Source organism: Protopterus annectens, chromosome 2.part1 (genome assembly GCF_019279795.1).
Source record: "Protopterus annectens isolate FY-2018-M chromosome 2.part1, PAN1.0, whole genome shotgun sequence".
Classification (NCBI taxonomy): domain Eukaryota; kingdom Metazoa; phylum Chordata; order Ceratodontiformes; family Protopteridae; genus Protopterus; species Protopterus annectens.
In genome coordinates this window covers 1,021,930,814-1,021,945,922 of record NC_056729.1, presented here as the reverse complement: position 1 = coordinate 1,021,945,922, position 15,109 = coordinate 1,021,930,814, and the positions used below count along the sequence as shown (strand labels likewise).

Genomic DNA, 15,109 nt, shown 5'->3' with positions numbered 1-15,109 from the left:
TATAGATTGTTACACCACCTGCACACTTTATCTGTATTGCCCAAGTATATTATTATATCCTGGAGTGGGGTGATCTCAATCTTTTATTTCTTAACCAAGTTTCAGCAACTATGACTACATCAGGAGTGGATGTGGTAAGGTAGGCAGGTATGTCATGGATTTTATTGCACATACTTCTTGGGTTCATATTTAGTAAGGTGATTTTTTTTTTTTTTTTTTGCTGAAATGTATTGGGTGACTGACCTGATTTATTTTGGTGTTGGAATTGATGGTTTTATGAACAGTGGGACCTGGGTTGGGGTGAATATCTCTGCTAATTTTTTTGAACCGATATTTTATAGAGGGAAATGTGTGGCCAGTTGTATTTTGGTCTTGGTTTGGTGTTTGATCATACATTTAGATACTTGGTTTTGAAATATGTATGGATAGAGAAATCAGATTTGTTTTTAGAGAATATAGTGCTATGGAGAAATACAGGCTGGAAAGATGGTGATATCCCTTGTGAGGATTGGTTGACATCCTGAGTATTTGAAGGAGGTGGATTTGATAATTGGTGATGAAGGCTAGTAGAGTGAGAGAATAATAAAGTAATCAGAGTTAGGGGCAGCTTGTTTAACTTTGGTTTTATTTTTGTAAATTAGGTTTATAAAATGTTTGGAGGGTAATGGGTTGATTGTAGATTTGTAATTTGATAGTTATAGGGGGTAAGGATCAAGACCGTTTGAGAGAGTCTTGGGTGGTAAACTAGAGTGGAAGTTACTATTGGGAGTAATTCTATTGATTGTTTTACTTCTGGAGGGAAATGATGGTATTGGTTTGAGGAATATGTGGGTGGTGCTATGGAAGTATACATTTAGGGTAAGAGGGGGTGGGTGGGAATTGGGGTTAGGGGAGCGAAGTGAGCCCAAGCATTGGCAAGGGTGAATGAAGTAGGTTGAAAATTTGTCAGAGATGGAGAAAAAACGATCTGTGACTGAACTTAAACAGACACAAATCTGCTGAGAGAGATAAGTAAAAGGAACAATGCAGTTTAAAAGCCCTCTGTGCTAGTCGATGAAAGCCTTGACTTGTTGCTGTAGGATACAGTTGTAGTAAGAGAGTTAGTCCAATATCACCTTGACCTGACTAATGGTGATAATAGTAAAAAAAAAGAAAAAACTGTGTAAAGAGAGGAGGTATTTATAGACTGAAAAACTAAGTCCAGTGGCTACCCCAACCCCACAGATCAGCAAATGGTGAGAAAAAGTAAGCCAGAAATCAGGAGTGTAGCACCAGAAAAATAATGGCTCAGAACTGAAAGTGGTTACACAAGAAGAGAAATAAACTTAAGGAAGCGAGACAGTGGACTGCTAAAAACAGTAAATTGAGCACAATTAAAGGAGAGAGTACCAATGGGACTGCTATGGTCTAAGAAAATGAAGCTGTCGTAGTGGACAAAGTTCCTTGTTTTAGGTTGCCATAATATTTAATGTTTTAAATAAAAATATAGCCCACAGACTGCTGTTAAAACTGCAGAGTTCAATGTTATCCATTTGCTTGCAGGGATGCCTCTATTAAAATAAAAACACACTATAAAGACTGTAGAGTGCACGGAGTCAGTGGTGGCTGTGCACAAATACAAGCTCAGAGCTGAAAGTGGTTTGATAACTGCCTCTGGGCAGGAGAAATAAGAAAGGAAGACCAAGGGGGATTTCATTGAAAGCAGGCCGTTCAACTAAAGAAAGACAGGAGGATACAAATAATGGGAGTAGCAAGTCTAGAAGAAGTGAAGAAAATATGAGAGAAAGAAGTAGTTTGAGTAAGAGCAGTATGAGTAAATGTCCGTGTTAGGAAATAGAGAGTAAAAGCTGACCAGCAGGATGTCGGAGGAAGAAGGTTTACAGGCTATAAGGCTATTGCTTACAAACTAGGACACTGAAGCACTTGTCTTCAGACAAGTCACTTTGCAGGCTAAAGTACATGAAGACTGGATGCCCCTAACACGTAAAGCACAAGGTCAGAGGTGGTACACAGTTTGTCCTAAATAAATGGATGGATTGAGTGGATTCAGACTGCCTATTGGATGAGCTTGCTGTGTGTATATTTTAGGGATGTTTCCAGTGAACCTGCTGAAAAAAGAGAAAAAAAAAGATGTATTCAAGGTTCAGGAGAAATCCAATTAAATTACTATGATGTGAATTGTATGCAACAGAGCACTGCCACAGGTAAATGCATTGAAATTGTAAGTGGTTTCCCTGTAACATATATCCCATGAGAATAGAACTCCCTGGTGGACAAGCTCAACAGATCCTTGTCTAGCCTTCATGAATGAAGACTGCGCAAACAAGATTTCCAAGAACCAGGGGTGATAAACTCCAAAGATAAACCTGCTTCATCTCACAAGAAAACTACCAGCTACCAGCTCCAAAGGTATAGTGACAAAAAGACCTGAGTATAACCAAGGTGACCAGAATTTAGTTAACAGTTCTGGCATTTGCTAAAGTGGACATAGAGAGAAGTGACGTGGTTTAGCTTGTTTGTCTGTCTCTGTGGGAAGGGTGTGGGATGTACGCACAAGTCACACAGTCATGTGATAGAAGTGCCTGTGGGGACCGAATACCATTCAGGAACATTAGCTTGAAGAGGGTAGAGTTGTCTTGGTGTTACTTCACTCATGGAAGCGAGTATCATATACTTACTGATGCCCATTTGACACCTAACCTTGGGCAGGTGAAAGCCTGTCATCTGCAGGGATGAGAGCCCTGCTCCTATTCCACTCGCTCCTTGCCCTCTAAGTACAAGTGAGTTGTAAGGTCAAGGGAGAATAAATGCATCAGTGGGGGGTGGCATGAAGAAGAGATTTTCTGTGGAGGGGTGGAACAGAAATCGAGAAAAATTATTAGGCTATATAAAAGTTCTCTGCCAAATTCTCTTGTAAAGGGGTTTTGCAGTTTGAGTAATAAGACTTCTTTACAAGATCCCATGCTTTCTCCTGCTTCCTGAGGTGTTCCAGAAATAAAGTGGGGTGGGCACTCTTATGCCTGGCTCAAATGAGCAGAGAGAAACCAAATAAACCACAGCTTTTGCCAAATGTACCCTTAATCTAAGGAGCTGGGGTCTGTCATCATGGGATAGTGTCAACCTATTAGTCTTTCAGGGCAACTTGTATAATGAATTTGTGCACATTTGGTAGGAGCTCAAGAAGTAAAGCACCAGGAAATCTTATCTGGCTAAATGTAAGAAGATTCTCTGATGTGATTCCAATCATACCCTACCTTGTTGTTGTATCTTTCGGCTTTTCCCAGTTAGGGGTTGCCACAGCGGAACTGTGATCCGCTAATGATTGGCAGTAGATTTTTACGTACCGAGTTGCCAGCCCTGATTCACAACCTTCAATGAAGATACGCCCATTCACGCATGTCTCCACACACAAGATGCTTTAGCTGAGAATCGAACAAGACATCTTCCTGTGAGGCGAAAACGCTACCGCAGCACCACCACCGCAGTTCCAATCGTACCCTACCTATTACAGCTAAAGAATCCACAATCCTTCAGTATTTAATCAAGCTGTCTGACAGTGAATGATATTGGACATCCATCAACATGCATCTTTTAGCTGTTTCAGGCAATCTTGGAATGGATTTTTTGCCCACTCCACACCACATTCCTCTGAAGCATATACATGCTCCTTTGGATCTTAACTTACACCCCCCATGGCTATTACATCCAGTAAGCAGAACTCTGAGTTGCAGGCAAAAGTGTATTAAGAACCATGCACAGCCTTTATAAGGAAAGGTTAAATCCATATAATTAATTTTTTTTCTCTTATGCCTAAAGTAGTCATTGTATTTTTGTTATGGATATTATTAAGGGACTTTAGAAATGTAAGTCATAGCACACTTCCAGTATGGCAGCAGCTAATGTTGAGAATTTTTTCACTCAGTAAATGTGAAACAGTCCCATGGACCACTGTTCATACCATCTCCAAGCATTACGTTTTTGTAGTACATTGTTACCGAGCATGTTGAGATCACAACTCCCCAAGTGTAGCCAGCTGCCTTTAGGCTGCTGTGGTGAAGTAGAGGTACTGCAGCATTGATTCTAGTAATGAACATAGTACAGTTGTATAAGCCATACCGCTCAACTTGTTAGCAGAAAAATTTTGGTCAAAGCCCAAAATAGTGGGGAAAATGTCCCAACATAGGGACAGATTTTAAATGTTGCTCTAAATTCAAATGTATTTCATTATTTAGTGACTTCAGTCCTCCGTGATTTGACAAACTCACAAACTTTGAGGAACAGACCAAAAATATGAGGCAAAAATCTAGACATTCTGTGAAAATCTAAAATCTGGGTAGTACAATTTTTATACTTGTATTTTGCACTTTTTTAAACTGTATTTTCGTAATATTGCTGATTTTTTTTTTAACTGTTCTTGCTGATTTGTTGCACTTTTTGTCTGCTGTAGCATAGACTAGATTCAGACCTGCTGAATCTGCTTCTGTTTGTTAAATTGAGCACTAAACCAGGCTATCTTTTGTTTGGAGAGGGCCCCCCTGCACCCTTATGGCAGGAGAGTGCAGTTAGGACTTATCTCAATGAAGGTTGCTGGCACAGGGCACGGTTTTGAGATTTTTTATTGGCTAAATTGTCTAATTCAGTTTGCTCACTGTTGCTGCATAAGCCTCACATTTGTGTGGGTTAGCACTTGTTTTGACACAGCTCCACAGAGTTAGTAGGCCAGACACTGCTCTGCTGTATTCATCTGTTTACCCTTAGCGCACCTCCATGCACCATTATTGTACACTACCATGCAGTGGGAGTAAGCATTGGTGGTTATAGATGCAAAAACTTCAGTAGATAAATTTTCCATTAGTAGCTGCTCATGATCTGCCTGAGAAGTCCTTAGATTGCATTCAGCTGCTCAGAGAGCACCTCAGCTGTGCTTTTGCCCCTTAAACCGTCACAAAACCACCAAATCTACAATAGTCTCATACGATTTAGAGAACCCGTGCTAGTATAGACTCTTTGTAGAGCACCATATTAGTACAGACCCCATTTAGCGCACCCAGTTATACCACACCCCTCCATTTTCTCTCCCCACTGTGAAAACAGGATTTAACCTAGCATTATGGATGGTCAGTCTCCTTCCATGTCTCCTACCAGCCTGATTGACACTGGTATCCTGAGGCAATGTAGCAACTGCTTCATGTACAATGACAACCCTCTACTCCTAAATCACCCAAGTATAATTTGTGAGAGATGCATCTACACTAAAAATCTGGAATTCTTGCTCCCTCGCGCACACAACAGTAACACTGAACAGGTGGTTAGCTTACATACTACACCTCCTATGCAAATCATGCACTTAACATGTAAACCATCATGTATAGCGATACTCTCTAAGAAACCTACCCAAACACCAGAGACCTTCCAAACACAAACATGCTGTGCCTAATACAGCATCTACAGAACTGAATACTACTAAAAACACGAGCACCAGTGTCTCACCAAATAAGCCTCTAAGGCAAAGCACATCTAAACCAAATTTTTTAGTCATAGTTGTCTCCATTGTGAGTCACAGACATCCCACTCACCAGGCTGGATAAGGAAAAGGTTACAGTCAGCTGGCTGTCCAGTGCCAGAACCTATGGGATCACACATGCACCCAAGTCTCTCAACAAGTACCATTATGACTCCATCATAGTTCATGTTGGTGTGAATGACTTGAGACATATCTCAGTGGATTGTATGAAGAGAGACATGACTGAGGTCTATGAATGTGTCCCAGGCAGGTATGTCCCTAGCCTTTAGCAACATTCTACCCTCACCTAGGATGAAACCACAATATAAACAAAAAAATGAGTTCAGCAGTTGTCTTAGTTTCTGGTGTCATTCTGACAGGATCCAGTTCCTGTAAGCCTGAGGCTGACATGGTTGATAGACCACTCTGCATTGCAGAGATGGTCTTCACCTGTCACCTCTAGGCTTTTGGGTACTGGCTAAGGCAGTTGCCTCCCCCATAGTGCCTTATTTTAGGCAAGGTCCCAAGAACAAAATTTCCGATGTGAAACTATCGCTCACAAATAAATTGAAGGCTATGCTGCTAAATGCTAGAAGTTTAAATCAGAAACTGCTCTGTGGAAGCACTCTTTCTCCCTGTAGGATATTGAATTGACGTCTGTGCAGTCACAGAAACTTGGTTCAGGGCCACAGAGAGTACCCAGGCTTTGCAAGGCTACAATGCTTTGCTTATTTTCAGACTACAAAATGAATGTGTGAGAACCAAAGGAGGAGGAGTATCTGTCATCACCAAAGATAACTACTCCTCTAGACTGGTTAGACAGGAAAACCCTGTGGAGTTACTCCAAGTTCAACTAACTGTGGGTAAGACCCCCGCCCCCAATTTGAGTCATCATTTGCTATAGGCACCCTTCAATGAACCACGATATCCACGCTGCTTATTTGGACCTACTTGAGTCAGTCAAATTACAATCAAACACTGTAGTCATGGGCAACATTTTTTTTTGTTTACTAACCCTCCATTGACTGGGAAACTTATTCAAGTTCCAACATGTTTGCACGAAGGTTCCAGGACTTTAACACTAATGACCTGGAACAAATGGTATGCAACCCCACAAGTTGCTCAAATATTCTCAACCTGGTCTTCACTGATATGGGTTGGGTATCCTTCCTACATGATTGTCTTCCTTAAATGTAGGTTGGAGAAGCAGGGAGACAAGAAAGGGTCACCTTTGTCTTAATAGTTCAGATGTAGTAATGCCAACTCTTTTTCTGTCTCCAGAGATTTATTTCACTCGCTAAGATTCATGATGAGATGATCGGAAGCAAAAGAGAAACCCACTGCCTTTCCTCCCTGACCTTTTCTTGCAAAGGGCTTTCTGTTGGGTGCTATTCTTTACCCATAAAGCCTTCACTTAGGGCTTACAGGATGCCTCAAGATATTCCCATCATAAGTAGATGGAGTTACAGAAACAAGTCCCATGCATAGGATATAGAGACACCTAGGCAGTTTATCTCAGATGTATGATCTGCACTATCCAGGACATGCTTGCTACTGATAACTAGCCAAAAAAGAATTGAAGGTGGCATGGGCTGATCTGTTTAACTGAACATACTGATGTCCTGTGACTGGGAGGAGTTCTCTTCTACTATGAGGATGTAAAAAATCTCTGAATCATGTAGGTTAGGCTGGATCTCTACTTGCACATAATTCCCACGGATAGGAAATGCTAGTGCTGTAGTGATTCTTCAGACATCTGCTGTAATGGTGAATATGCTCACACAGCTGTCCATTTAGATGGTTTGAAGGAATTGGGAGATATCACCCAAACGAGGGCTGCATTGGTGTGAGATGTTGGGGTATAGAGGATGTTACAGATGGCATACTTACCAAAATGGATAAAAGTAACCTAATGAATCCTGTTTTTATTAATATAACAAAGAATTTTGGCCTTGTAGACCATATGTTACTTTCAGGCTCTCTAAACCACCATTGGAATCTGTTCCAACACTTCCTTTGTCATGGAATCTTTAAAATCAAAATAGGAACATATTTTGCTAACAGTTCTTCCGTACGCAAAGGAGTACCTCAGGGCTTCATCCTTTCCTCACTTCTGTTCTCAGTCTTTCTAAACAATCAACTATCCGATCTTCCACACATCAATTATAATATAGATGACCAGCAGTTTATAGGTCCTGCGCATCCCCACTACTATTGGATTACACCTAGAGAATGAACTTAACTACTCTTGACTAGATGCATACCGTGAACCTACTACTCAGTTTTGTTTTGTGTTTTTTAACTTATGGTATTTGGAAGTAAACTAAAACTTAAGACCCATCCAAAAAAAATAGTACATTGTCTGTAACAGCCATGGATTTGTTTGAGTTAACTAGTCATTTTTGCTACCTTGGAATCTGGCTTGGTATTGAACTAAACTTCCAGTACCATGTAAACAAGATGAATTCCAAATCTCAAACTCCATCCTGTGATAGGAAAATGTCTTAATTCCTTTCTCCACAAGATAGAATTGCTGCTGGTAAAGATATTCTTTTGACACAGTTAAAGTATAGCCTACCGTTAAATTCATCCGTTTCCAAAGTGAACCTATTTGCTGTTTCAACACTAATCAAATGTGTAAATTCATAACCCTGTCTTTTAAATTAGAAAACTATTGTGTAACCTAGTGTAAGCAGAATTGCTTTGTATAAGAGATCACAGCTTCTTAACCAAGATTCCTTCACAGCCTTTGCATGTGTGATTATTAGAAGCTACAACTCCTTCTCAACACCCAAACAAACACAGGAACTACTCTTCGTCCCACTTGTAATAAATTTTATTTCACTGAGCGTGTCTTCTCAGTTACTGCTGCTTTACTGTGGGAATGTTTACCACACAAAGCAGGAGAACTTCAGTCCTTTCAAACTTCTGCTCCCAGCCAAAAAAAGCATATTTTTAACTTGCATGTTGTGTGTTTCTGTTCATCTGCGGTAACCCAACAGTTCACTTGAACCCTTCTCTGTACTCCTATTCCTATTTCTTCCACAACAACTTCTACTGTCCTTATCTACCCTCTCACCCTACCTTCTCCTTTTTTATTTTCATTTCCATCTCCTTCTCCCTTCGCTTTTCTTGTGGTACATTTTGTATATAGTTTTAAAATTAAATGCGTGTGTGTTTATGTATTGCTTGCTTTCAGTTGTATTAGTCACAGTATGTGTAATAAGTTGGTATAACTCCTCATTGACTTGTACCTGAGCTGGTCTGAAGTGGCCCTTATGGATTTCAGTGGTCTACCCTAATTAACAAGTGTGTGTGTGTTTGTGTGTGTGTGTGTGTGTGTGTGTGTGTGTGTGTGTGTGTTTGTGTGTGATAAAATATGCTATACATTATTATATTTTAGTGTTAGTAGAAATGGCTCCTGAATTGCTGGCTGGTTAGCTCTAAGAGGGTATCTCATTGGTTCTCATGCTTGAGGGATAAGAAGGCTGTATAGGTCCATGCAGATTTTTGGATATGGTGGTCTTGTACTGTTCTGATTAGTGTTGTAGGATGCCTTTCCCTATAGCTGTTATGGCCTTATCAATGAGAAACCTATAGAACTTAATGCCTGCTAAAAAAGGTATAGCTGATTTCAATTTTGTGGAGCTCTAAATGAGTGTACATGGTTAAAATAGATTAGTTTAGTATAATTGTAGGGGAAGAAAACATTAATAAAAGAACTACTTTTAAAAAGAGCATTTCCTTTCGTTTTGTTCCAATTATGTAGCAATTCCTTGTTCTTGAGCTAGTGGAGTAGATCATCTAAATTAAAGTGAAAAACAGACTTTATGTTCAGAAGTGGATGAGAAGTAGATGACAAAATCCTCAGGATGAGGTTGGAAGAGTTAAGATCAGTAGTTCAGTAGAAGTTTCTTATTGAGCTAGTTGGGGAGATGATGCAACTCTGAGAAGTTCAGGCCTGATGTGGGTGAAAAGTAGATGACAGCGTTGTCTGAATACTTTATAAGGTTGGAAGAATAAAGGCCAGATGGTAGTGAGGAAATGTCCAAGAACCAACTATGCAGGCGATAACTTGAACCAAACTTGACCGTAAAATATCTGTTTGAAATTTAAACCAGTATGTAACTTTAGCAGAAAATCTAATATAGTCATTAGGTTTTGCAGGGCAGCTCATCACAAGTGGAGTTTCTCAGAGTGTGCCACTCATCAGAGAAAAGAACTTGAGTACTGTTTTTATTATGCAGCATCACAGATAATGTAAAACGTTTCTCTATCTAGAGAGTAGAGTGTTTGCCTTTCCCCATGATAGTGTGGTCTAGTATACAGTAGTATAGAGGATTGTATCCATAAGGGGTGTTGTATCTTACCCCCCCCCCCCGGCTATTGGTGGTTTTCTAGTAAAGTTAAGTTGTGGTATCTCTGACGCTGTTTGAAACATAGTTCCTACCCACAAGCTCAAGTCAATGAGCTTGTGCTTGACTGGTTGGCTGTCCAAGTAATGGACCAGATCCAGGAAATCCTGTGGTTGACAGAGGTCATAAAAGAGAGGGCTAGGACATTTTATGTGATGAGGACTGAGGTGTGGCAGATTTTTGGGTCTATGTTCAGTCCATCGAATGAGAAATCCATTGAACCTGTCTTCATCGAACGTTAACTTCAGCGAACATTCAGTCATCGAATATTTTACCCAGAGAAAAGACAGTACATAAACATTCATACCGAAACACACACTGCAGTATATCAGTCCCACCCAGGTGGGGGTTCTACGTCACCCACACCCCCCTTACTTATATAAACCAACTCTGAGATCTCACTACAATGGGGAAAAAGGCAAACTTCCTAATACTGGCCAACCAGCTTTATTCCCTGGGTGAATTATTCGATTATTGAACACTGTTAAGTTTGATGAAAACAGGTTTGATGGGTTTCTCATTCTATGACTGAACCTAGACCCATTTTTTTTTTAGAGAGGAAAGATGATTGCTCATGTCCAAATTGCAGGAAACCTGTTTTGGTACAGGGAATAGTTACAAAACAAAGCAGAAATGTTTTTGTTTAATTTGAGAAACCAGGAGGAAATACCATTAGTACCTCGTTCTGTATGATTAGGCAGGTTATCCAGTAGTTTTTCACTTCTGCTTGTTTCATTATTTAAATAAAAACGAGGAAAAGAGATCAGCTGAAGTGGCAGTGGAAGGGAAAAAGAAGTGGGAGGAGTGTCTGGTATGTTTAAGAATTCTCTCTGAAAAATCTTTAGGATAAAAGGACTTAAGAGATAAGGCAGGCCCCTGCAAAACCTTCTCTTTCACTTTGACTTTAACCTCCCATCAGCACTTTCTTGGGGTGGAGTGCAACCCCCCCCCCCCCACACCCCTTGGTGTAGTAAACAAGCTTCCTCACACACCCCAAACTTCTGTATACCAACTCCAAGATTTTCATACCTCAAATAAAAGGGAATATTCTGAGAAATGGTCATATTGGACTTGGTGTATTTAGGTCTGTGTTTTCAGCCATTCAGCCTGTTTCGGGCTTACTCTAGCAGGTCCCTACATTTCAAGTTGATTTCATATGTTGCCATATGTTTTAATTATGCTATCTGTATGACCATTATATTTGAACAGAATTCCAGCCAAGAGTCATCAGTGAGACTTGTGGCAGACTGGAGTATCTGCATGGTTGGTTTTCTAAAACCTCTTTCTAATTTCTTTCCAGTGTGTAAAGTAGGTGAAAGCTACATATTGGAGTTTATGTAGTTGAGCTCACTATAATTACTTTTTTGGTAGCAAAACACACTCGTGCTTGGATAGAGGACTCCGTATGGTATGTATGTATGTGTAAATAAGTAATTTTTGAAAACAACATTGGTGTTTGGCAAGGCTAGTAGTAGGAAGCAAAAAAAAAAGTATAAATGGTGGGCCACATCTTCTGAATATATTTTCATAATTCTGTGTAGTGCTGTGTTTTATTGCAGTTATTTAAATAGTATCATGGGTGCGTGTCTTTCTATATACTTCATTTAAAAGTAACACTTGAACACTAAATTCAGTCATTAAAATGATGGGAAGTGTACACTTTTTAAGATGCAGAATGTAAAATAGTTATTTTTAAAAACTGATGTTAAATTGATGTTTTTTATCGATTAATGATTTTTTTATATATATTTTTGCAGAATTGGATGAAAAATAGCCTAAAGATTTCTAATGCAGATTTACAAGATCAGGTGTGGGAAGTATTCTCTGCAGCTGTGAACAGCGTAAGTTAATACCGAATTTCTGCAGTCATTACTATAACTAAGCTAGTATCCAAAAAAAAATGGATGTGTACTTTAAAATAGAAGTATATTATAGGGAACAAAATATTTACACTTCTAATCTGCTGTGGTTTTGTAGAAAGCTGTGAATGATCCGTCTCTGGGTGGTTTATAGACTGTATGGACAAGCAAGTATTCTACACCATTTTTCAGACTTCTGTCTTTATACAAAGGGTGATCTTTCACAGTGCAACTCAGACAAGTCAAGATGAAAGTAGCATGGGGAATTGCATAGTTGTAGAAAGCAATGCAGTCTGACTTCCTTACAGAGGTTTTCATTAATTGCCATTCAATGATCTGTGCCAGGAGTGTAATTGTTTAATTGTAGCAACTATGGTTTGGAGATTTTCTGTAGGAATAAGTAACTCAACTGGCCAGTATGGTGGCATCTGTCTTTCAGGATCATTTATTCAGTCCCTTTCCAAATACTGTGTTCCATTTCATGTGAGTATTGAGAGTGACTTCCTTGCTCGCTTGCAATTTCTTATTTTCTACTTGTCTCTGCCGCAGTTGTTTGAAAGCATCCTTACTTCTTGATTTATTTAACTTACTACAAAAATTTGGAGCACCTGTGCATTTTATTTAATACTTTGGATCTGATGTCTGTTTTCATTCTTCCTCACAAATCTTAGGATCTGATGTTTTCGTTCTTCCTCACAAATGGGTTCGGATCTGACCCTCAGATCAGACTCTGCATACAAAAGACTTTTTGGATCCAACTCCAGTGCTCCTCCATTTACCCATAAAGGTCTAATCTGATGTTGTCCACTTCATTCTGTTAAACTGAAGGACTGAGTTCCAACACTCGGAACCGACTGGCCACCTTCTTATAACTGAAGATTTCAAACTTGAGCTCCTCCTACCTACCTGTAATGCCCCACTCCCCCACATTACCTCTGATCTCATTTGCCACACTTGGTGTTAGCAGTGAGTTCCACTTGAGCTTCTCCATTAGCGTTATTTGGGTGAGTTTCCCTTTTTTTGTATTTTCTCCCTATTCTGTCTTCTCCTTTGCCTTCTTTTCTATATAGCTGTTAGGTTTTGTCCATTAGGCTTTATTTAAAAAAAAAGTTTCGTCCTCCTCTTCCTTTTTCTTTCTCAACTTTCTTTCTCCTTTATGGCTGATCAAAAGCCACTGGGCTTTAAAAAGTGCACTTCCTATGAGCAGAAGATTCCCTTATCTGATACCCTCGGGGAGTGCATCTACTGTTTGGGGCCTCTCCACTTGGACACCCCTTGTGACCTATGCAGGGCTTTTCACTCCTGGGCTCTGGTGGATAGGAGAAGCAGACTTATTTCAAAGGACTTGCTTCTTCTTTATGCCACCTCAGGGGCTCATTCCACATCAGGGGCTGAACCCCTGGCTAAGACTCACAAGGATTCCTGGGAGTCCAGGAGGCCTGCTTCCGTGCAGTCCTCCTTGGAACCTCCGCAGAAGAAATCCAAGTCTTTGGAACCATGTTTGGCTCTGAGCTCTCTTACCTTATCAGTGGGAGTGGTAAGCACTAGGTAACCTATCTACCACATAAGGAGTGGTTCTGGCTCAGAAATTGTAGTTATTGGCCGTTTGGGCAGTTTTTCCATCTCTCTCAACTTTCTGATTTAAAAGCCCACATTTGCACTTGTTTCCCCCCTTTCCTGTAACTAGTTTAGTTCAGATACAGATTCTTACTTTTAGCACTTGAATTTGCTTATTCGTGATCAGCACTTGTTCAGAACTTGTAAGCACTAAATAGCCTACTAATTACTACAGCACTCAACCTTCCTCATTACCTAGAGGAAAACAGTTTTGGTACTTACTTTCCTCACTTTCTTAGAGTAAAACAGCTCTTGTACTCCCTTTCCTTACTTATCTAGAGGAAAATAGTTTTTTTATTCAGGCATGTCCAAATGTCAGCTCCCAGTGTTCTCTCCTGTCTATCTGATGAATCTGGGCATCTTGGGGCAATGTAGAAATTGCCTCATGTACACAGACAACCCTCTCCGCCTACCACCCAACACTACAACCTGTGAGAGATGCACTTATCTAGCCAAACTGGAGGTAAAGCTCTCTCCAGTTAAGACTGAACTTGACAGTCAAGAGGAGAAGGTAAACACTTGCACCACACCACACTCATCACATAGTCTCACTAAATCTACACCACCAAAATCCACACATAGAAATACAAAAACATTCACGGAGGCTCTCGATAATAATCTGCTTAAGCAACAGAGACCTCCAAAGCAGAAATGCAAGTAACCTTCACCCCCCAACATAACCCAAATGACACATAGCCCGCAGACTCAGTGTGCCACCCAACCACAGCCAATAAGGCAAAACAACGTACCCAACACACTAGTCATAGGTGACTCTATAGTCAGGCACACTGATGTCTCACTCACCGGGCTAAACAAGGAGAGGGTTACTGTCAGCTGCCTGTCGGGTGCCAGGATCCGCATATAACCCACGCACTCAGGTCACTCCACAACAAGTACAGATATGACTCTGTCATTGTCCATGTTGTTGTGAACGACCTGAAACGTACCTCCCTGGACTACATGAAAAGAGACATGGAAGAGCTCTACGATCTTGTAGCCCAGGCAGGTATGACCCTAGCCCTGAGTAGCATTCTGCCATCACCCAGAATGATGCCGCAGTACAAGGACAAAATGATTGACTTCAGCAGTTGGCTAAACTTCTGGTGCCATTCTAAAGGGATCCAGTATCTGTCTGCCTGGGATGACATGGTCGACAGACCATGATGCTTTGCCAGAGATGGCCTGCACCTGTCACCCCTGGGATTCCGGATACTGGCTAAGGTTCTTGCCGCCCCTATGGTGCCTTTTTAGACAAGGTTCAAATGACAAATTCACCACCGTAACAGGAACAGGCAAGCAAAAACTGAGGGTGATGCTACTCGATGCCAGAAGTCTAAATCTCAAAATGCACTCACACGAGGCACTCCTTAAAATGGAGAACATCAATATCTGTGCAGTGACTGAGACCTGGTTCAAGGCTCCAGAGAAAACCCCTGCACTACCAGGCTATAACTCATACCACACTTTTCGGCCATGTAACCTGGACCGGAACACCAAAGGCGGAGGTGTATCCATATTCATTAAGGATATCCACACATCTAGGCTAGTTGCTCAGCATAATGCAGCCGAGGTTATCCAAGTGCAACTAACTCTGGGCAAAACTGCAATCCAAATTGTAGCTTGCTACAGATCACCCACCATGCCCCAGGATTCCCACTCCTCTTTTCTTGATGTACTGGAAAATATTAGGGTTCAACCAAACACCCTAATAATGG

General features: G+C 40.7%; 1 protein-coding gene across 2 annotated transcripts in view; it reads left to right on the top strand.

The window, feature by feature from the left end:
- The window catches only part of LYAR (Ly1 antibody reactive), a 458,582-nt gene that overhangs the window by 113,707 nt on the left and 329,766 nt on the right, over positions 1-15,109 (top strand). For both annotated transcript variants that reach the window (XM_044062603.1, XM_044062604.1), the window contains exon 5: positions 11,676-11,759. In XM_044062603.1, the coding sequence (XP_043918538.1) occupies positions 11,676-11,759 (84 nt within the window). The remainder of the gene's footprint in view (positions 1-11,675; positions 11,760-15,109) is intronic.